The following is a 23,230-nucleotide window of genomic DNA, read 5'->3' as shown; positions in this document are numbered from 1 at the left end:
TTTCCCTCCAGTCAGTTGAAAAAAAACTTTCTTTTTATTTAAGTCTGAGCAAGGAAGAAGATTCATTAAAACCAACCTGATCATATATTGCAAATTGGGGCTTGTCTTCTTTTATACAAGAGCAACCAATCTGCAAGGTATTTCAGCTTTACACCCGTCTTTTTTGAAGAATTCACTAAAAACACTAACTAAATACATTCTTCTTTCTCAGTCAGTTGGAACGACATTTCGTTCTAATTAGTCTTTTCCATTTGGTGGGAAGCTAAGAAATGAGATATTGGTCTCAATACTTTGTACTTATTGGATAGATTGTAGACAATCGATACTAAATAATAACAACATTATAGATGGTTTTATAGAAAAAATTATTTGTATCTTGAGGACATTAAACGGTGTGCAATTATGTTTTAAAAGATGTTGCAGGACCAACCTAAAAATGAAACCTGGACACGTATCGAAAAAAAAAATAACTACCAGTACAATCAAAAGCAAAAGCATTCTCAAGTCCCTCAGTCATGATCAAGAACTAAACCTATGATAACCCAGTGACAAGACACGTGAGGTTGTCCTTCAGACCGCAACGTTAGCTTTCAGGTATTAGCCTTATCTGTTGCTATCAGGTTTACAAAAACTAGTTCATCAAGGAATTATATCCTTTTTGTCACGGTTGTTTTATTCTCCTATTAAACTTAACTTGAAACTTTATCCTGCTAAAGGAGTTGCGTGACAAACGCGAGTCAGAATTTATATTTCTCTAATAATTACATTTTAATGTCATTTAAAACCTAGTCTTAGTAGCCCTGTGGTTTCGTTAAAATAAAAGTTCCCATTGCTCAGTCTCCCATTCACAGAAATGTATCACAAGGAACGTCACCTTTGGAGTAAGTGTTTTTGTGTACTTTGAACAAAGAGACTCACGTGTAGTCCCCACGTTGTTTCAGATTAATGTGAGATAATTATTGGTGACACATATACTGATAGTGGAATGTTGACATTTTTTCAGTTGCTCTCTCTCTCTCTCTCTCTCTCTCTCTCTCTCTCTCTCTCTCTCTCTCTCTCTCTCTCTTTTTCACCGAAAGATTCAGATGAATTCTTGCACTTCACTCCTCTTTTTGAGTATTACATCTTTCAGTCAAGATAATTTCATTTATATATTTCCGTCAATGCAACGATTCCTCTTATTTTCAAACCACCGAAAAAGCATTAGCTTTCATTTTTCATTTTACTGGAAAAGACTACGAGAAATTCAGCGGCTGATGACTTCTCCCATATTTCTCAGAGTTATCCAGAGAAACTGAAAAGATCCGTTGGTTTTTTCAGTTATTTCTTTCAGTATCTTTTTTTTCATCAGTTATTTGTTTGTGTGGCATTTCGAGATGCACGACGCCAAGGTCCAGCCACTGACAACAGCGACTGAGGATCACTTATCGTTTATGTCAAACGTCGACGCTTCCTGTTATCGCTCGGTCCACTCTGCCTTAGGTACATGATTAGAACGTTCTGCGGGCTGACTGGTCATGGTCTCCTCAGACCCGCGAGTTCAGTGGGTCCTGATGAACCAGCTACCCATGTCGTTGTAATGACGCACACACACTCCCACACACACACATTTATATGTGTGTGAGTATGAGTGTGTATATATATATATATATATATATATATATATATATATATATATATATATATATATATATATATATATATATAGATATATATATATATACATATATATATATATATATATATATATATATGTATTTATATACATATACATGTGTATATATATATGTATATATATACATATATATGTATGTTTATATATGTACTGACATATATATACACATATATATGTATATATACATATATATTTGTTTGTAGTTATGGGTCAGCGGCCATACCACGTTAAAAAAAAACCCTCTTCCTCTCCAATCAGCGAAATTCAGCAACACAATGTTGAGTCGATCCGTACTTGGCTGGGGAACCGCCTCCAAATACTAGATGCAGTTGGAACATCTTAGCGGTGTTCATGATGGATGGAATTAGGATCGATTCCGGTGTGATGACAAACAGGTAGGCATGCTCTTTTAAGAGCCTATCGTGCCTCTGTTGACCAAAGCAATGAACTATGTACCAGATAGTTAAATGACTGCGGTGGTCGCCAGCTGGGTTAACAGGCCAATACCTATAGAAGCCAGCAAGTGTAAGGATGAAAACTCATTTGGCTACCTGCACGAAGGTGCATATTTTTTGTCATATACTCACCTATGCAGAGGAATTTAAAGAATATTACGGTGTATTCCACTGTCAAATTCTCCTTATCAAAACACTCGTAGAATAAGTAAGTTTTTATCTTATATTGATTTCCTACTGAAATCAGACTTGATATCCAAACTTGACGCTCTAAAACGAATACTCAAAGTGTATCTTGGGACAGATAACTTGAAACCATCATCTAAAGCCAGTCGTGTGTTGACGCCTTTCGTTGGCTGCATTGTGCCAAGCAAGTCTCTCAAATACATTGGACACCCGTGGACCTCTGGCAGCTTGATGAGACATCACACATATTCTAAGCGCAATTCTAGGTATAAAAGGCAGCCAGTGCATTCTCAATATAAATGAGGGTAGTCCTTTATTAGTCTTGCAGCTCTGTTTAGTGTATTTTGCAACTTAAGTTTTCTTTTTGTTAAACTATAACAGATCGAGTTGCAGCAGCTGACTCTATTAACGGCACAATTAATCCCACGTCTTTTAAGAGAACCCCCACCCAGATATTTGCAGCCCTTTGTTGGCCGACTCGGTTGAGCTTCAGACTGTCATTCGATGGGCCGGAGTTCAATTCCCGCGGCCGGCTGATGAATTTAGAGGAATTTATTTCTGGTGATAGAAATTCATTCCTCGCTATAATGTGGTTCGGATTCCACAATAAGCTGTAGGTCCCGTTGCTAAGTAACCAGTTGGTTCTTAGCCACGTAAAATAAGTCTAATCCTTCGGGCTCAGCCCTAGGAGAGCTCTTAATCAGCTCAGTGGTCTGGTAAAACTAAGGTATACTTAGCTGCAGAGACCCTTACAGCATTATATATTTGAGCACCCAGAGACAAATTACAGTTCAGTAGCATAGCTAAGTCACGAACTTCATCAGCTATCTGAAACGATTTGCTAATAATAATCGACTGTACACCACCAAGGCTCCTTAACTCATTTTTCTTCCCCTCCACTTTAAATTCTGTCTTATTTTTATTGTCATTAATTACCCACAAGAACATTGTTCATATTCTCATATGTAGCTTCAACATCGTTAATGGAGAATTGAAATTAAGGCGTTATCCGCAAACATCCTGAACTTCACTATATGGCTGTCTACTATATTTGAAAAACCAGTCGCTTAAATAATCGCAGTGAATCTTGAATAAGGTAAAATTTGTTCATGCACGACCGTATCAAAAGCCGGATTAAGATCATGCAAAACCAGGTTATCAAATTTACCTTCAGACGTGATTTCCAATAGAAATTGCCGACAGGATTTAATTGCCCTTAGACAGACTGATTACCAGGCAAAGTTTTGACCCTTACCTGGTGAGTAACTAGTTGTTCAGTAACCACATATTCTATTTGGGACATAAATGATACATTTTTAAAAAAATGTGTGTGCACCAAATTTCACTTTTAATTTTTAGCTTTATTTTAGAAATATACAAATTTATTGTTTTGACTGCAACTGCTTGATTTATCAAATTTCTTCCCAAGAAAGAAAGAAAGATAGATAAAAGAAAGCAACGAAGATAATTAAACGCCCTCCCTTGACAACAGATCACACTTCACAACACGGAGAGAAGATTAAGTCAGAGCTTAACAATAAGATAACCTCGTAAATTCTGTCGCCGGGTAGTCTATAGGCATTACTGACGCTTATCCTTGGGTATATAAACTTGCGGCTCGCGTTTCCTCCTCATTCTGACGTACCTCATCGCGGAAATCATACACTCAAACCCTTATCTGATTTCTACCTTGGAATTTGGAAGAAGAATCGCATGTTATAGCCTTGAACGTGAAACTGAATTGAGACGAGAGCTGTTGCAGAAACAAAGTCTTGACCGCGCTACTGAACTGAAACGGTACATCTCTTTCAAGCAAAAACAAACGTGATCCGTTCCACCCTATTTCCAAGATGACACTTGAGTTACCTGTCTCTGGAACTGGCAGTTCCAAAACTCAGCGATCCCAGATCAGCAAGAACGTCACAAATTCTGTGGTAAGGCAATCGTTCATTTATTTATTTATAGTCATGCCATCTTCAGTGTTTGTACTACTATTTACTAAATCTGTTTGTCATATTTCTCGAAGCTATCATTATTGTTTGACCTAATGAAATGTGCTTTGCTAGAATTTCATTTACCAGATTTAGTTTTTTATTATGAAATCTTGGTAGGTATACAAGAAGAATTATTATAACTTCATTACTGAAGTATTAGTCAGCTAATAGGAACATCTAGTTTAAGTAACTTTTTTAGAAAAATAAATAGATTTCCAAAATAATTAAACTAAATTTCAGTTGCTAATAAATATAATCACCATTTATTCCATTAACAATATCTCCGTATAAATAACTCTTTCAGACAAAAATGAATCTCTCTTTCCATTGAATAATTTATTCCAGTTAACACAATTCGATATCTTAAATTTCAGTTCAGACAAAACGGAAAATCTCCTGGTTGCTAATAAATATTGGCATAATACCCCTGACCATTTATTCCAGTTAATACAATTCGATATCTGTCATAAATCCCTTTCAGACAAAACGGAAAATCTCCTCTGGTTGCTAATAAATATTGGCATAATACCCCTGACCATTTATTCCAGTTAACACAATTCGACATCTATCATAAATCCCTTTCAGACAAAACGGAAAATCTCCTCTGGTTCTCAAGCATCGTCCACAACATCCGCCAAGACAGGAGCGACTTCTTTCGCGTCATCTGCCATCGCCTATACGCTGCTGATGAAGTGATTCATTCTCACATCAGAAGAGAGAGGAGAAGAAAACAGATGCTGTGAGATGCATTACAGAAGAGAAAGAAAATGATTGTTGAAACGAAAAATCTTCGAAGGGAAGGGGGAAATGGGCAAGAGGATCTTTTGACAAACATTAGAAGAGAAACAGAACAAGGAGGCATGTAGATTATTTACGAGAGATAGCAAAACGATGAAATTTCCGACTGATTACAAAAATAACACCTTTTTCATGCAGTATGTTAGTCTCTCTCTCTCTCTCTCTCTCTCTCTCTCTCTCTCTCTCTCTCTCTCTCTCTATGAACTCGAAGCCATTTTAATCTCATCATTACACCAATATTATGATTCATGAATAATTGTCCTAGTCACTCATATTTACTTCCGAATCATATCATGTTCGTCGTGTTAACATTTGTAATGTGATTTATTTAATTTATTTCTTAACAAATAAAATAAAATTTTCCTATAGATTTCTCATTCCTTGTACGGATAGATATAATCAATTAGAATATTTTTTTAATATATTTGGCTATATAACCACAAGATATAAATGAAGAGATGAGAAAAGAAATTAAACAGGGCCATGGGCAAGGAAAACTTATAATTATTTCGAACACTACTGGAAATAATATTGTGTGTGAAGGTAAAGCTATTTATTTTTTGAAAGACTTCTGAGAAAATCGAAAATCAATAAAAGCAGGAACTCAGGAAAAAATTAATTATAAATCGGCCACAAAACATTTTCAAGGTTAATTTCTGGAAACGGGAGATCTCAAGTATTTCATCTGGAATCGCTGTTTCAGAGAATAAGCAAACTCCTACCTCACTTAAAGAAGACAAAGAAGAACATTACTAAGAAAAAAATCTAAACAAACCATCACTTCGTTGACGCGAGCTAGATTACGCCTTCCCCCACGAAGAAGTGTTTTAATCAGTCGTTATCAGCTGTGAGATAATCAGAAAGATTTTGACGCAATCTCCGTGTGAGGTCGAGTGAACTTCGATGACAAAAGTTCTCTTTTGGACAAAATGTCCCGCCTGCTTCCCTCCTTCGCTTTGTCAGTCAACAGGAAAGGCCTTATAGGAAAAACAAGACAGAGCCATTGTCCGAATTTATAAAAGCTTTGACGCCAGATTATCAGGCTATTTTGTTTTCAGCACTTTCCACTAGCAATGGTGACTTCATATTAAACAAGACAATATTCGTTGTAGCATTCATAAGTTAACTGCTTTAGATTTTTGATATTTTTGTCTTTTGTACTTAAAACTACAGCACCAATTTTAAAAGAGGAATGGTGCATTTCCTAGAAGAATTTCCAGTTAACTGAAGAATTAAGCTTATTGATGAATAACTATATCTTCCATACTGCCATACCAATGCAGATCAGATATGGCTTCCCACTTATATGCCTACATTGAGCTGTGCCGTCTAACCAGCCGTATTAAGGTGGATCCTGCTGAGGCCTTTGACAGCACCCCTTGGCAAGAGCTATTGCTGCCTGTAGCTGCCACTTTAGGTGGAACCACCCTTCTTCAGGGGCGAGATAAGCCAAGGGTCCAACGACCACGTCTCATTATCTCCGATACCACAGACGTCGTCAATCGTTGGTCGCTGTCGCCGTCGCGTCTAAGGAAATTAACCCTGATGCGTCCATCACTAAGCCTTTTTTCGGAAAGAAATCCTTTGCTCGTGACGAAATAGCTTCCACAAGGGAGCGCAGCTGCTCTATTAAGGCAAGCATACAAGTTGCAAACTTTGACTGTTGGTAATCTAGAGGTTTCTGCAATATAAGGTAACTTCTCTCTGTCCTGTGGCGTCAAGTCCAGGAGAGGATACTTCCCTTATATCCTTAAAGTATCTGTGATTTTTTCATCTAATGGACAATTTCAGTTATATCTGCATACGTAATTGTCGATTACATTTCATTCATATTTACTTATTTAAATATTATGGGACGGATTCAATAATGGTAATAAATTGAATAGAAATATGACAGTCGTTTTAATTGTTTTGTAAAGGGTTCAGATTTGTATATGTAGACGTGCATAAGTAGAAACTTGGGTTTTCACTGGTAAAAATGAACAGTAATGAAAATAATGAATTCCTTTTGAATTACAACTAGAATTATTCTTACTTTTGTTAAGATTTTCTCATTTTTCATCATGAAATTCACGGCAGAAGCCGACGCTCCTTCATGGTTTATTTAAGCATTTATGAACAATTAACCACAGGGGAGCTTGATTACTGTCATTAACACAATAATTATTGCTGATACTTTTTATAGACACTGAAGTACTGTGATATATTACTGTGGTATTGATTAGAATTATTGTTGTTATTGGTAAAAAGCATTCATGAAAAAACATCATGAACACCACTTATTATATTAAAATTAATGTTGCTAAAAAGTATTTATTGAATTAAATAAGAGGGCAAGCCATTATTATTTCTATATTATTGTTAGGAAGGAGAGCCTCTTATATGTACGTTTCATCAAAAATTATAGTTGCATCAGCGGAGAGTAATCAGTAATAAACTGTTCCTATCATTCATATAATTCCTTTCTCTGCTGGGAAAGTCAAGTAATATTTGTCCTATATTCATTTCACCAAAGGGAGTCAAGACCGATACAGAAGCGGTCAGTTAAACAGCAGATGTTCCTTCTCAGAGAGTTTCACCATGTGCTGAATTTAAAAGTTCTCTTGTGGCAAGTAACACTCTTCTGGGGGTGCTTACTATAGTAGTCGACTGTTATATACAGCTGCAGTCTAATTATTTGTTTGTGGCTCCGTGGAATTGGCTTTGCTTCAAGAAAGGAAGTTTGAAGGAAATTTTCCTAGGAATGTAGGCCTAGTGCACCTAAGAGCTTCTTGACTCAACAACGTTCTCAACCTGGTTTCGGATTCCACAATAAGCTGTAGGTCCCGTTGCTAAGTAACCAATTGGTTCTTAGCCACGTAAAATAAGTCTAATCCTTCGGGCCAGCCCTAGGAGAGCTGTTAATCAGCTCAGTGGTCTGGTAAAACTAAGGTATACTTAACTTTTTCCTGTTACTTTCTTTGGAACTGAAACAACTAATCTTTCGCCGGATTCATCTTCTGCAATTTAATATCCATGTTCTAAAAAAACTGCTTTGTTAAGCAGGTTTCTAAGTCCAGTTCTCTGCAATGCAGTTTGTTTCCTTTGGTAGCACAGATTAATTCTTGAGGGCATTTCAGTTAACTTTGTGTTGGCGTTTACTTTTCACTTGCTACCTTGATGTCCCTTTCCAGTAACAAGATTTTAAGTCTGGTCTCGATACTTTTTCCTTTCGGAAATCAGCAACCATTGCCATCTGAGTCTTCCGTTGTTTCGTGACGATTAAGGTGACCATGCCATACACAGTTACTTGCAATGTTTGAGGAATGTTACCTGACCCCAGCGGAGGTAAACCAGTAAGCGTGGCGTCACTAAACAGATGAGCCACGCGTCTACTTGCGCACAGACTGGCTCTTTTTCTTTTCACCGGCCTTCAAGAGGGTATATGCATACTCGGGAACGTCTTCTTTTAAGTTATTAAATATATAATTACTAATAAAAGCCACGGAAATGTTTTGGTGCAGTTCAACACAGTGTGGTCGTAACGAAAATCGAAGATATACTACTGGATTACAGAGCAGTATCTGGTCGCATTTATGCGGAGGTGGCCGTCGTGTAAGTTGTTTAAAGGCCAAGGGTGTGATTTTGCTGGTGCTTGTCGTCGATTTGCTGTCACAGCTTCTCTCACGTCAACAAGGTATCTGATTACGAAGATCGATGCTCCTTTGACTTAATCTCGAAGACCTCCTGACAAGGATGGGTGTGGAGAGGGGTAATCTGTAGATCTGATTTTTTACGGCGTCTCGTCGTGTGGTCATGGTCGGTTGTGTTATTATCGTGGGATGTGGTTGTTACTGTGGCGGGTTTCGTAGGCGGGGAGTGGTTCCTTTTGAAAAGAAAGTCCCTCCCTCAACGTTACGTTTCAGAGTGGCAAAATTTCATATCAGCAATCTTCTTATAATGAGCTACACCTTTTTAGCTCCACCCTCGCCGGCTCTCGGTGAACAGCCCTTACGTAATAGTTGTTCTTTTACCTGTTCGACCGCGAAACGTCTAACGGCCGCATCTTTCATCTATCGCTTTTTCTTCCGCGTCAGCTGTTACTAGCTGTTACTACTTCAGCTTTATCGCCTTGCTGAAGGATGGTAAACAAACAAAGCATGTTTATACATTCTCAACAGCTGAACGATCGATGCGTTGTACCATCGTTAAAAAAGGAAAAGAACGTATGATTAAAAAGCGGTATGATATCTCCGTAGACGTTGCTGAATATCTGACTTTCTTTTCTTATACGGTAAAAATAAAATTGTCTGTTCCCTTCCTGGCTATTTACGAATCGCCAGGATCCTGCTATCTTTCTTTTTCTCCAACTAAGACCCACCTTAGGGTTTAAAGGAGTTTCATCTTCCCCTGTTGAGTTTTTCATTTCAATCACGACCATCGTTATCACTTTCATATAGCCTAAAATGACTGTTGCTCTTGCGGGCTGCTCTTATGAGCAAGAGACCGCGTTGGCAGGAGGCCAGCTTAACTTAATCTCAACAAACAGGTTTTCGTTGAGACCATGCTATGTTGAACTCCAGCGAAGCGTTAACTGCCATATTTTATATTTCCTGTGCTATTATACGGATTTGTATATATATATATATATATATATATATATATATGTGTGTGTGTGTGTGTGTGTGTGTGTGTGTGTGTGTGTGTGTATACTTCGATTAGTAAAACGAAGATTCCCGAATGTGTTTATACCGTTCCTTTGTTAAAGTGAATGTAGGCCAATTATCAAGTGACATTTCCCTCTAAGAGAAAGGAATTAATAGAAAACTAGAAAAAATTATTTGTATTATAATTATCTTGTAAAAAAGTATTTATGAAAAAATCAAGGCTGTGTATTCCTGTTGATTTGATTATTCTAATTGCTAGTGCTGATGTTGCTGTAGAAATGATAATCTCGATAAGGACTGCGGTACCTCACTTTCTAGATTTCTCCAGTAGAATCAGGTGGGAAGAAGCTGGTGTCCTCTTGAGCAGACAATGTCGTTGGACGTTGCCAAAGGGGGATATCTTCTGATGACAACTGTCTGTATCTGATGCATCTTTGTGACGTCATTTGCCGTTCTTCAAGCGATAAGGTTTATCTCACTCAATTCGTAAAGCAACTCTTTATCTTAAACAGATAAACAGATAATTTTTTTCACCTCCTGTGTGAAAAAGTGTGATCCATTCATCATGCAGCAGAAATGACAGGGAAGAATGTGCACACGACCGAATTCTCTGGAGACAATTAGTCCTAGAGGACTGTGGTGTGAAGAGGACTGACGGGTTAGACGGAAAAAGTTGTGCACACACCATGAGGAGTAATGTCTGAATGAACCGTAGTAGCAGCAATATAATTACCAACTAATTACACATAGCCTTCCACAACGATAAACAAAGCTACGTTTTCCAAAACTGTCATGAAGGCTGCAATTTTCGGAAATTACGCACTGGAAGGACGCCATATCTCATTCGCTGGACACCTAAATTAGAGAATAAAATGGATGTAAAATTAAGAGAGAAAGGTTTACAAAAAGAGTATGGGATATTCTCAAAGGTAATAATAATCCGACCTTAAATTCGTCTTTATTTTTAACAATTTAATCCTAAAAATATGATATTTGAAAACAACTAATAGAATTTTAATTTTGTAAAACTTCGTCAGCAACATTAGATAACAGTTTAAAATGTTACCTAATATTGCTAGCATCACCTCTTTATATCAGCCTTTGAAAGGTCACCCTGTCGTTAATGATACACGTATTATGTTGTGCTAAAACAACCATCATGAAACATGCTTCCAGTCATGAGATCGTGTGATCCACGCTCCTAATTCAAAGGGAAGGCAACGTTATCTGACTTTGTTTTTGCTTTTAGTGTTCTGTAAAATAAAACTATCGTGACGGCTTTGTCTGTCCGTTCGAACTTTTTCTGCCAGCCCTCGATCTTAAAAACTACTGAGACTAGAGGGCTGCGAACTGGTATGTTGATCATTCACCCTCAAATCATCAAACATACCAAATTGCAGCCCTCTAGCCTCAGTAGTTTTTATTTTATTCAAGGTTAAAGTTAGCCATAATCGTACTTCTGCCATCGCTATAGGTACCAACAACACAGGCCACCACCGGACCGTGGCTGAGTTTCATGGGCTAAGACTTTCATGGGTCGTGGCTGAGGCCACCGCTGGACCGTGGCTGAGTTTCAAGGGACCTGCTGAAAGTTTCATACAGCATTATACGCTGTACAGAAAACTCGATTGTTTATATCTGGAGATTAGTATCATACTCCTGGGCTGCTACGTGTTTCCTAGCAGGTCTTTGCTGTTACATTTCCTCATGTTTACTACTTAGAACCTGAAGATAGTGAAGAAGATAACGCTAGTGACCAACGTGGCGTTATCACACCCAAGTTTCTGTCGCAGAGGTTCCAGCACGATTGACAACGTGTTCTGGAGTCTTGATCATTTTACCGTTCAAGATAACATTGAATTACGTGAAAATGTTTACCTCGAGGCGTTTCCCAAGTTTTCGTTCATATGCGTGACATCTGCATCTGTGGGACGAAGACGGTGATATTTTGTTTATGTACTTGCGTTGCCAGATGGTGAAATAGTTACCAGGTGGTTGGATCAAACAATATCTGAGAAAATCTGGTGAAAATGCAGATGACCAGTCGCGACGTAGGTAAACGCGTAGGATTTTCCGATTTTTTGTAAGTGGCTTTTGTATCATACAATTAAGTCTAGCCTGAAATTGTAGTTTTCTTTATTTTTTAAAAACGCTTTCTTTGTTCAATTGCTTTTATAAATGCATATGGGAGTTTCTACTGATGGGGTTCTTCTCGGAAATCGTAAACAAATTTGGGATTGTAGGATGTACCAAAACAATACCAGACTCTCCATTTCAGCATTTTTAGTCCCATGTAACTTCCTGGATTTTTATTTTTAATCTATCATCATTTGTAAATTTTATTATACCGTATTTACAAATAGTCAGAATATAACTACCTTATCAAGGAAAACAATCGTGCAGGGAAATAAAGAATTAAAGGACATAATAGACCCACATTTCCTCCAGATTAATCTAATGTGAACAATATTCATTAACAATTGCAAGATCATTTAAAAGTTGGCTTAACTGCCCGTCTCCTGCCTCTGCCAATCATGCTACCTTTGATAAAATATGAAGTGAAAAGGATTAACTTTCGTACAGGTATGGGTCTTTCGAGGATTGGCCTAAGGCAGGGAAGTACTTAAGTGCTTTGGTCTCAAATAGTTTTGATGCTTGTTAATTTACCTTTGATAGAATTTTATTGATACTTACTGGAGAGATGCGAGGACCTTTGCAGAGAGGAGCTTGCAACAGAGAGTGGAATCCAAGAGCCTGTGCATATCTGCACAGAGGATACCTTTTTTGTTAATGCTAGTTAGTTAACATTAATTTGTCCTGATTGATTTAATTGTATTCACACCAATTAATTTTCAAATGTTACTGATCTGGTTTTCTTTGAAAGATGTAACCTACAGTATATTATCTACGTTTACAAATGTTTACTTGTTTTTTACATATGTTTTTTGGGGGAATTAAGAGGTGAGTGCATTTAAATGTATATAAAACTGAATGACTATTCAGTGAAATCCTTTCTGTCAGAAATTTACGTTTTACATTCAGATAATTATTTATTACTAGTTTGGCATTTTCGGTGTTCATGACCATAGTTTTAGTAGGTCACCTTGAGAGTACAATTCAGTCACTTAGTTTCACATGTTCCTTTGCGGATTACGATGCGTTACGTCAAAATCACTGATAATACTATGGGTGGGGGCTACCTCCGCTTCGTTTTATCACTCACCGTATGACATAGCCATGCTGGAGCCGGTCCTCCATGACCCATACAAAGTTTCCAAGAGTTTTTATCAACTGAAAAACTCTTATCTACTACTAATGTCATAATTCGAACCACTTTGGTCTCAGACTTCCGCCTTGTGGGATCTCTGGAACAAAATTTCTTCGATGTCGAGGGTGGAAAATATTATGTAGAAAGCCAGTCGTATAAACAAACCAATTCCCTTTTCTAGACCAGACCCAAAGAAAACAAGAAGGAAAAAGGAGAGAAGAAAACTGGAGCTTAACACTGAAGAATGTTGTAGGCCTATCTACTGTCCCTCTTGGAGGAAGAAGGTTCACCAATATTCTAAAGTTCCCGATTCGCTTCCGAGTTCCATCTTGCCATTCCGTGTAACATTACCTTCAACATTAGGCTACTTCATCTCTCTTGATGTGTTTGAGATAGATGAAGATGTATTTGTTCATATCGTCCATTACTGAAAAGATGCTTCTGAGTACGTCAGTGCTAGGCTGTTAACCTTGAGATGCCGCCCGAAATCCATTATCCCAGTAACAGACTTACTTCAAGTCCATTATTTTCACTGGATACATCTTTGAAGTCCAGTATTTTCACAAGATGCTTTCTTGAAGTTCATTATTCCTTGAAGAATGTTATTTCATTACATTCTTCTTTAGTCCATTATTTACTTACTTAGAGATGCTACCTTGAAATAAATTATTTTTACATGATGCATCTCTAAATGCATTAAAATTTACATTATGACGTGTCCCTGAGGTAAATCGTTTGATGGAGAGTTATTTAACAATTGTGAGTTTTTTCATCAATAAATTAGCTTAGCAAACTAATAACAGATACTTAAAGCTAGGCGCGCCCGCTAATGAAATTTGATGTTACGTCAACTCCCGGTGATGCAATCACAACACATCTACTGATATATGTATCATAACAAAAGATCTTTGTTATCACGACTGGATTTTTTTTTTTTTTTTTTACAAATGTTTATTTTCATTTGCACAAATGTGACCACATTGATGTACGAAGCGTTCGATTGATGATGGCCGTAGAAAACCACAAAAACTAAGCTAAAATCTGGCCGTAATTTTTTTTTCATCAATTAATAGAATACTGACCGATAATTTTTCATAACATAAACAGCAACAGCAGGGGACTCTCGCATTCGTGCACCAGTCTCCATTTAAGCTTAGCAACGGCCTTATTTAGTCTTGCTCCGGGAGAAGGTGTTTCAAGTGACTTTATCTAGTAGATAACCCGGCAGCCTGTGACGTCATCTTCGTGTGTGACAAAGAAATCGTAGCTGATAACAGGGAGTCTCCTGGGGTATATAAACGCCTCACGCCCGTCTTCCTCCTAACACACCTAGACACTCGGGAAAGAGAAGCAGTCTCAGCTTACCTCGAGCTCTAACAGAAACAGTCACAAGGAAAGAGAAAAGTTGTTCGGCCTGACTCAAAAGCCTCCAGCCTCTTCACAATGATTCAGGAATTATCTTTATCCAGCATGGCATATCCAAGAGGGCACAATGCCCACGATCAAGCAAAGCATCATTTTGTACAAGGTAAGTCTAAAACTCGTTTTATAGTTACATTCTTTTGTCCCACTGTTTGCAGTTCTCTAAAGAAATATGATAAATTTGTATTCCAACATAGCATTATGTCCGTCTGTCAAATCTTCATTTAATCTCATAGATTTTTTAAATAACTTATTGATGTAACGGTGGTAATAAAATAAGAAAGATCCATATTTCTTAAATCGATTCATTCTCTTGTCCCTATTTCTTACGTAACAATACGGGCTGCCTTTACAATGAAATTAGGTTTTAGAAGCATTTTTATACCTCAGTTGCTATTCAGTTAATAATTATTATTAAAATTGTTCTGATTCGCTTTACAGAAGAAGTAAAGAAGCGCACCTGTTCCTCAGAGAGCGACCGAAGCTTCCGGAGTGACAGAAGCGGAAACAACAGCTTCACCAGCCAACGCAGCTGCTGCACGGACGAAACAACGGCTCATCATCACAACAACAAAGGCAAAAAGATGAACAAGAAATCTCACACGCAACATAATACAATTGACAGCGATTTCGTAACATACTTCATCTGCCGTCGACCTTGAGAAAATGAAAAGGCCTTTCTCTCTTTCTCTCTCATTTCCTTATTTAATTGTCCGTTATACTTTACGCACTGAGTATATATGACTCATACTATTTCACTTATTTCATGTTCCATTTATATAATTTATATCCATCATCATCTGATATTTTATAGAAAATAAAATATAAAAGTATTAAAAACGCTGTTTCATTTACTTCAGGTATCTCTACATTTTTAACGTTTTCTCAAAGAATTCTGGTCCAAAACATGGGATTCGTTAGAAAAAAACGAAGATATGGAGTACTATGCATGACAGTCCATAAACCGGAAATATTCAGGAGCACATCTTCCTGCTAAGATCAAGGGTATTTGATAGTTTCCAAAATACTCTTTTGCTGTCAAATGCCGAATGATCTTCAGACCTTGATACAGAGACTAAAGTAGATTCCATTAGAAATTATATGAAGTAAAACACAGGTAGTTCCCGCTGTCGGCTTGGGAGCTCTTCATAAACCCTTTACAAGCCCGTACACAAGAGATTTATTTGAGAACGAGGATTCGAATGTTGTTCGAGCGCTGTGGAATTGTAAGAAATGAAAGTGCCAACTAGAGACTGATAAGTCACGAATCTGAAATTAGATCAATCTTATAGGATGTGGCTGTTGATCTCATTTCTGAAATAAGACTTGAGCACATTCAGTGATGGGTATTTATAATATAATTATTTCCCTCTCATATTACAAGAAATAAGATTAAGAAAGGCCTTGATTTGAAGTAATACCATCAACTGCTAATTCCTGGAAATTGCAAAGGAAAAGCACTGATCAATATCATCATATTCTGTTGCATTTGAATATTAGTAGGCAACCTCATTTCATCGTTATTCCAGCTAGTGAAACATTAAATTCTTAATATTAATGAATGAAAGCTCATGAAGCATTATGGGTTTTAAAAGTGATAAAAATAACTCAAGCTGAGTTGTTGCGAGTGGAACTCACACGTCAAAGTATAAATTATGAGATGGATTATTTTTTTTTTGTGTAGTTTCTTTGTTCCAGTTTCGAGAAACGTAAAATGTTTAGTTTTGTGTAATATTCTGGAATCTCACATTAACAATTTCAATTGCTTGTTTTTGAGCATTTAATTGTTTAGTACTATGTTAGTGAAATTTTAGTTATCTGTGTTGAAAATCGTGTTAATTATAATTTTCTTGGAGGTTTGAATAATCTGATTGTTTGAGATATTTGCAGGCTGGCCGAGTTACGCCATATCTACTATATGAAGCGTGAGAGTGTGCATACCAGAATTTTCGAGAGCTGGGGGCGATCTTATAAAGTTGCTGGTGTCTGACGGTGATGGCAGACAAGGAAACAGAAGACAGAGGACAGAAGACAAGGCAAGGTAAGCCTCACGTCCCCAGTTCTCTCAATCAGATAGAAAGAAGAATACGGCCTTTCGGTTCTACGAGTACGTTCTCTATATAGACTTTATATTATTACTTACATTTCATGTTTTAGTCACTCCAGGTATAAAGCCACTGGACACTGTCACTAAAGTACCATACCTAGACTACTGTGTGACACCACGCATGAATTATGCGGCATGATGCATTAACTTTCAAGAACTTTACAAAGGTAGTTAACTGATGACTGGTAATCCATTGATTTTACATGAAAAAGCTCATCTTTGAATAAGACATCTGTAGAATATGCTTTGCTTTCTGCACAACGGCAAAAGCGACCTTATGCTTGTACACAGTCAAGTGAAAATATAAACAAAAGTTGCACAATTCTCTAGTCAACAGCGCCAACAAGTGGCTTCATTATCATTTTTGAGACAATGCAAGGACTGGTGGAACCAAGACAATGAATGGTCACTTGTTGTAGCCTAACATCTTCAACTATATTTTGGGGTCCATGAATCAATTTTCCTATAGGAAATCCACATATTTCCACGGCTGCTTCAGATCTGAAAACCGGTAAACGTGGGACTGTGTTGGTGAAAGTAAAAATATTGTCAACAACGAGTAATACCCATCTGAATACACCCACAATAAACGCAGAATTGTGAGTTCATAATTTCATAATCCCAACAAAATAACAATCTTTTTTTATTATTTACATGTCCAATCAGCCAATGAAATTTCGAGACCTAGTTATAAGCAACATTTCCAACCGAATATTGCCTAACCTTTCTATTCCCTCTCATGAGATGCAAGTGTCCCACTGAAGAGGTGGAGTTATAGCGTAGAAACAGCTGGATGGTATAAGGAATTAAGTGCTTATTTTCCTTTCAAGCAAGATTATCTTGTCCATGCAAATTCGGAAATTGTTTAGACAAGAAGTGGACATGAAAATTTAATGCAGAAATTGTTTTGTTTTCTGCTCGAAAATTTATGACACTATATATATGTGTGTGTGGCTATGTGTGTATGTATGTGTGTGTGTGTGTGCACGCTCAAGTATAAACTTCATTTTGGTAAAAGTGTAAATGTGTCTGTTTGTTAATGAGTCAAACAAATGCGGAACAAGCGCAGGTTCATTCATATTTTTAATTTATTTCTCTGATGCAAGGCAGTGATATCATATAGCATCGATGCCCTTGTGCCTTCCGTTAGTTTCTTTTCATATCTCCAAGACCTAACAAATAAAAATTCTACAAATTATTTATTCGGAATGTGGCGGAAAGCCTATCAGAAATTTCTTTGACCAAGATTAGGTAGACCGTTTTCCTCTCTGAAAAATAAATAAATAACTTGAATAGATGTTTTGAAAGAGCGGCTTTGTTCAACTTCCTCAAAACATTACAATGCTCACACCTCGCTTATTCGTGACGTAATCTTATCTCCTTTGGAGAGCTGTTGGTTTATCAGAGAGTAAGTCACCATGCCTTCCCTACAGAAAAAAAAGTCAGTTGAGAACTCTTATCTTCTTATGAGAACTAACGACGTAAATCACGTATGGAGAGAAGCAGCCAAAGAGAATCTTGTAATGTTATTCTCTACTGTCATTCTTGAATGCTCTCATCCACATATACATTTTTAATCCTCACTATAATGGAAGAATTTATTAACTTAGTTACAATACCAACGTAATTAAAGAAATCCAGAAAAGATTATAAAGCTCTCGAAATCAAAACAACAAGAAATACGAATTATTTTCTTCTGATTTTCCATCGATATTTTGGTTTTTTCCTGTGATTTAAAGTCCAAATTCTGTTGATTTTTGTTTTGTTAAATGTTTCAAAACCTTTGCTGGACCATACATTTTTTTTTCTTTTGGATATAGATTTTCGTACAAAGTAATTGACATTTAGAGCAAAGAGGCCAGCATGGCATCGTTTGTTAATTTTGGTGAGGTTTTACTTGCAAATTCAGTCAGCAAAAAATCTTGGAACACGTTTTTTAATTCGATGTTGAAAATTTTCAAACAAAATGCTGTGTCCCTTCTCAATATCTCCATTAAGAAGATCATCTTTTTAATCAGTATACGTTTTGGTTGTGCAAAAATAACATTAATGTGATATTCCTGCTGGCAGTCATAGGATCCTGTGATCCACACTCCGATTTAAAAGGAAATACAATGTTATTAAACTTTGTTGTCTTTTTTAATTAAGAAAACAATCCAGCGCTTTCCAGGAGCACTTCGTCTTTCCTAGCAGTGTTTTACTGTCAGATTTCCTCATGTTTACTACTTCTTGTTGAAGAAGATAACACCAACCAACGTGGCGTTATCACCATTGACCCAAGTTTCTCTTATCACCCTTTTCCTGTCGTGCAGTGATTTCAGCACGATTAACAACGTGCTCGAGAATTTCGATCATTTACCATTCAAAATGAACTGAATTACGCGAAATTGTCTTCCGGGAGGCGTTTTCCCAGATGTAACTGAGTACCGAGACTTTTAAAAGCGGGACGCCATCTTAAAAAAACTAACCATAGAATTTTCTTGAAAATAATCTCATTATGTTTCCCACAGCCAAATTACACTAGCTGAATTTAACCTAACCCAACTTAATCTAACCTAGGGGCATGGCAAAAAACCGGGGCTGGTGCAATACTAGCATACATCTCAGGAATTTGCTTCTGGGAGGCATTTTCACAAAGTCCTGCTCATGAGTGTTTCAAACTAGCCTTGATATCACAAATATGGCGTCACGGGTTGAACTGCCAGATATCACAACCATTTGCACCTATGATAGGGGAACAATATTTTGTTTATGAATCAATGTTGCCAGATGGTGAAATAGTTTCCAGGTGGTTGGCTCAAATAATATTTGAAGAAAAATCTGGTGAAAATGCAGGTGACAGTCGTGCCTGAGGTAAACTTGTAGGATTTTTCCGATTTTTTTTTTTTTTTTTTTTTGCTTGTGTATCACACAGATAAGTTTAACATGAAATTGTACTTTTTTTTTACTCAGTAAATAGGTTTTTTATTCAGTTGCATTCACAAATGCACGTAGGAATTGAACTGATACCCTTGAAATCGTAAAACAAAAAAGAAATTATGAAAGGTAGGATGTTTCAATGCCAATATCCATCTCTTAGTTTCCATCTTTTCATTTTATGGAACTGACGGGTTTCTGCTTTTGACCTATCATTAGCTATAAATATTTATTTATATTGTGTTTATAATATTCAGAACTGATTATAAATCAATTCGAAGGCAGGCAGTCAAAAAAGCTGGGTACTACATTGTAAGTTAAAGTTACAAATATGAGGTCATCAACAAAACGATATACTTTAAATAATGGACACACAGGGAAATAAATAGAGAATTAAATTATATAATAGATTTCCCTCAGATTAATGTGCGAACAATATTCTTTTATAATTTCAAGATCATTTTAAACGTTGCCTTGATTGCCCGTCTGCTGGCTCCGCCAATCACGTTACCTTTAATAAAAATGGAGTGAAAAGAATTACCTTGGGTACAGCTATGAGCCTTTCGAAGAATGACCCAAATCCGAAAGGAAATACTTTGGTGCTTTGGTCTCATGCTGAGTTTGATGTTAGCTAATTTATCTGTGTGGAATTTCATTAATGCTGAGAGATGTGAGGACCTTTGTAGAGAAGAACGTGCACCAGAGAATGGAATCCAAGAGTCTGTATGCGTATCCCAGCAGTTGATACCTTTTTTTTTTTGGAATTTGCTATTTAAAATTGATTTGTCCTGATTTCTTTATTTGTATTCTTACAAATTAGTTTTCAAATGCTAGGAACCTGACTTTCTTTGTAAGATGTAACCAGCAGTATATTGTTTACTTTTACATATGTTTACTAGTTTTTACATCATTTTTGTACGTAAGGGGTGAAAGTGTTTAAATATATACATAAACTGAATGACCATTCTGTGAAGTCCTTTCTGTCAGAAAATTAAGTTTTACGTTCAAAAAATCATTTATTACTAGTTAGGCATTTTAGGCGTTCATAACTATAGCTTTAGTAGGTCAGTTGAAGGTACAATTCAGTCACTCAGTTTCACATGTTCCTTTGTGGATTACTAGACGTTACGTCAAAGTCACTGATAATGCTGTGTGTGGGGCTTACCTCCGCTTCTTTTTATCACTCACCGAATGACCCAAGACCAAGACCCATACAATGTTTCCAAGAGATTTTATCAGCTTAAAAACTCTTATCTACTACTAATGTCATAATTCGAACCACTTTGGTCTCAGACTTCTGCCTTGTGGGGTCTCAGGGACAAAATTTATTTCAATCAAGACCAATATTTGGGTGAAAATTTTTATGTAGAAGGTCAATGGATAAACAACCCAGTGCACTTTTCTGGCCCAGACATGAAGGAAACAGGAAGAAGGAAAAGGAGAGAAGAAAAACAGAGTTTAACCTTGAAGGAGGTTATAGACCCTTCTGCCTCTTGAAGGAAGAAAGGTTTACCAAGACGTCAAAGTCCCCGATTCGTTTCCGGGTTTCATCTGGACATTTCGTGTAATATTGTCTTCATCACTTTCCGTAGGGAGGTACTGCCGTCAGTGCACCACATGCGATGCACTGTAAGCATTAACTTAAGGTTCTTTGCTGCGTCCCCTCGGCCCCTTTTACTATACCTCCTTTTATATTCTCTTTCTTCCATCTTACTCTCCACCCTCTTGTAACAATTGATTCATAGTGTAACGAAGGGGTTTTCTTCCCGTTACACCTTTCAATCGTTTTTCCTCTCAATTTCCTTTTCAGTGCTGAATGACCTCATAGGTCCCTGAGCTTGGCCTTTGACCTAAATTCTATATTTTTATTATTTTCATCACTAATTCGTCTCTCTTGATGTGTACAGGATAGATGATATGTTTGTTCATTTCGTCCATTGCTGAACTTATGAGTACGCCAGTTCAATGTTATTAACATGAAAATCCATTATTTCAAAATAAGCTTATCTGAAGTCCATTGTTTTCAATGATGCTTCTTTTGAAGTCCGGTATATGCGCGAGATGCTTTCTTGAAGTCCATTATTATTTACCATACGATGCTTCAGTGGAGCCTATTATTTTCGTTAGATTCTCCTTTAAAGAACAAAATTGACTTGCCTAAAGATCCTACCTCAGAGCCAATTATTTTTATAAAATGCTTCTTTAGAGAACTTTACAATTTACCATAAGATGCTTTCTTTAAGTCAATTGTATGATGAAGAGTCAACTAACAATCGTAACGTTTTTTAATCAATAAATTAGCATAGCAAACTAATGACAGGCACTTAAAGCTAAGCGCGCTCACCAATGACATTTGATGTTGCGCCAACTTCCGTTAATACAATCACAACACATCTACCCAAGTGTATAATCACCAACATATGGGCAGGATTTTTTGTCAGTTATTTATACTTTCATTGGCAAATGTAACCACAGTAATTTACGAAGCGTGCGAGTGACGACGGTCGTGGAAAACCAAACAAACTAATCTATGTTCTCGTAGTAATTTTTGTCATCAGTGTATCGAATATTGAGCTGATAAATCGATCATAACATAAACAGCAACAGCAGATGACTCTCATATTGGTGCATCAGTCTCCATTGAAGCGTTAGCAACGAATCTATTTAGTCTCGCTCTGGGAAGAGTGTTTCAAATGACTTTATCTAGTAGATAACCCAGCAGCCTGTGACGTCTTCGTGTGTGGCGAAGAGATCGTAGCTGATAACATGGGAGTCTACTGGGGTATATAGACGCCTCACACCCGTCTTCCTCATAACACACCTGAACACTCTGGACAGAGAAGCAGTCTCTGCTTACCCGGAGCTCTAACAGAAACAGTCACAGGGAAGAGATAAGTTGTTCGGCCTGACTCAAAAGCCTCCAGCCTCTTCACAATGATTCAGGAATTGTCTTTATCCAGCATGGCATATCCAAGAGGGCACAATGCCCACGATCAAGCAAAGCATCATTTTGCACATGGTAAGTTTAAAACTCATTTTATATTTACATTCTTTTGTCCCACTGTTTGCAGTTCTCTAAAGAAATATGATGAATTTGTATTCCAACATAGCATTATGTCCGTCTGTCAAATTTTCATTTAATCGCATAGATTTTTTTAAAATAGCTTATTGGATGTAACTGTGGTATTAAAAATAAAAAAAGTTCCATATTCCATATTTCTTAAATCGATTCATTCTCTTGAACTTATTTCTTATGTAACAATACGGGCTGCCTTTACAATGAAATTAGGTTTTAGAAGCATTTTTATGCCTCAGTTGCTACTCAGTTAATAATTATTATTAAAATTGTTCTGATTCGCTTTACAGAAGAAGCAAAGAAGCGCACCTGTTCCTCAGAGAGCGACCGAAGCTTCCGGAGTGACAGAAGCGGAAACAACAGCTTCACCAGTCAACGCAGCTGCTGCACGGACGAAACAACGACTCATCATGACAACAACAAAGGCAAAAAGATGAACAAGAAATCTCACACGCAGCATAATACAATTGACAGCGATTTCGTAACCTACTTCATCTGCCGTCGACCTTGAGAAAATGAATAGGCCTTTCTTTCTTTTTCTCATTTCCTTATTTAATTGTCCTTTATACTTTACACACTGAGTATAGATGACTCATACTGTGTAACTTATTTCATGTTCCATTTATATAATTTATATTCATCATCATCTGGTATTTTATAGAAAATAAAATATAAAAGTATTAAAAA

General features: G+C 37.0%; 1 protein-coding gene and 1 long non-coding RNA gene across 4 annotated transcripts; both read left to right on the top strand.

Moving 5' to 3' along the window:
- The first annotated feature begins 3,905 nt into the window (after positions 1–3,905).
- LOC136825023 (uncharacterized) lies at positions 3,906–5,471 on the top strand. Its single transcript, XR_010849213.1, has 2 exons — positions 3,906–4,250; positions 4,896–5,471. It is a non-coding gene; the product is annotated as an uncharacterized lncRNA (long non-coding RNA).
- Positions 5,472–12,919: 7,448 nt separating this feature from the next.
- On the top strand, positions 12,920–23,230 carry LOC136856506 (uncharacterized). 3 transcript variants are annotated; one of them, XR_010858368.1, is made up of 2 exons: positions 12,920–14,550; positions 14,886–15,284. XR_010858368.1 is itself a non-coding variant. In XM_067134365.1 (2 exons), exons 1-2 carry the CDS (start codon positions 14,466–14,468, stop codon positions 23,052–23,054), a joined length of 306 nt encoding a protein of 101 aa, XP_066990466.1. In that variant the 5' UTR covers positions 14,091–14,465; the 3' UTR covers positions 23,055–23,230. The 3 variants fall into 3 exon arrangements, 2 of the variants coding, with proteins under 2 accessions (XP_066990466.1, XP_066990464.1); XM_067134365.1 differs by lacking the exon at positions 14,886–15,284 and adding an exon at positions 22,834–23,230 and having other exon boundaries at positions 14,091–14,550; XM_067134363.1 differs by lacking the exons at positions 12,920–14,550; positions 14,886–15,284 and adding exons at positions 22,277–22,486; positions 22,834–23,230.

Source organism: Macrobrachium rosenbergii, chromosome 36 (assembly GCF_040412425.1).
Source record: "Macrobrachium rosenbergii isolate ZJJX-2024 chromosome 36, ASM4041242v1, whole genome shotgun sequence".
NCBI lineage: Eukaryota > Metazoa > Arthropoda > Malacostraca > Decapoda > Palaemonidae > Macrobrachium > Macrobrachium rosenbergii.
The sequence above is the reverse complement of the archived record's forward strand: the minus strand, read 5'-3'. Positions and strand labels throughout refer to the sequence as shown.

Coding starts and splice junctions, on each gene's coding strand:
- LOC136856506 (XM_067134365.1), top strand. CDS start 14,466: ATGATTCAGGAATTATCTTTATCCAGCATGGCATATCCAAGAGGGCAC. Junction 14,551..22,833: donor AAAGCATCATTTTGTACAAG/GTAAGTCTAAAA, acceptor TTCGCTTTACAG/AAGAAGCAAAGAAGCGCACC.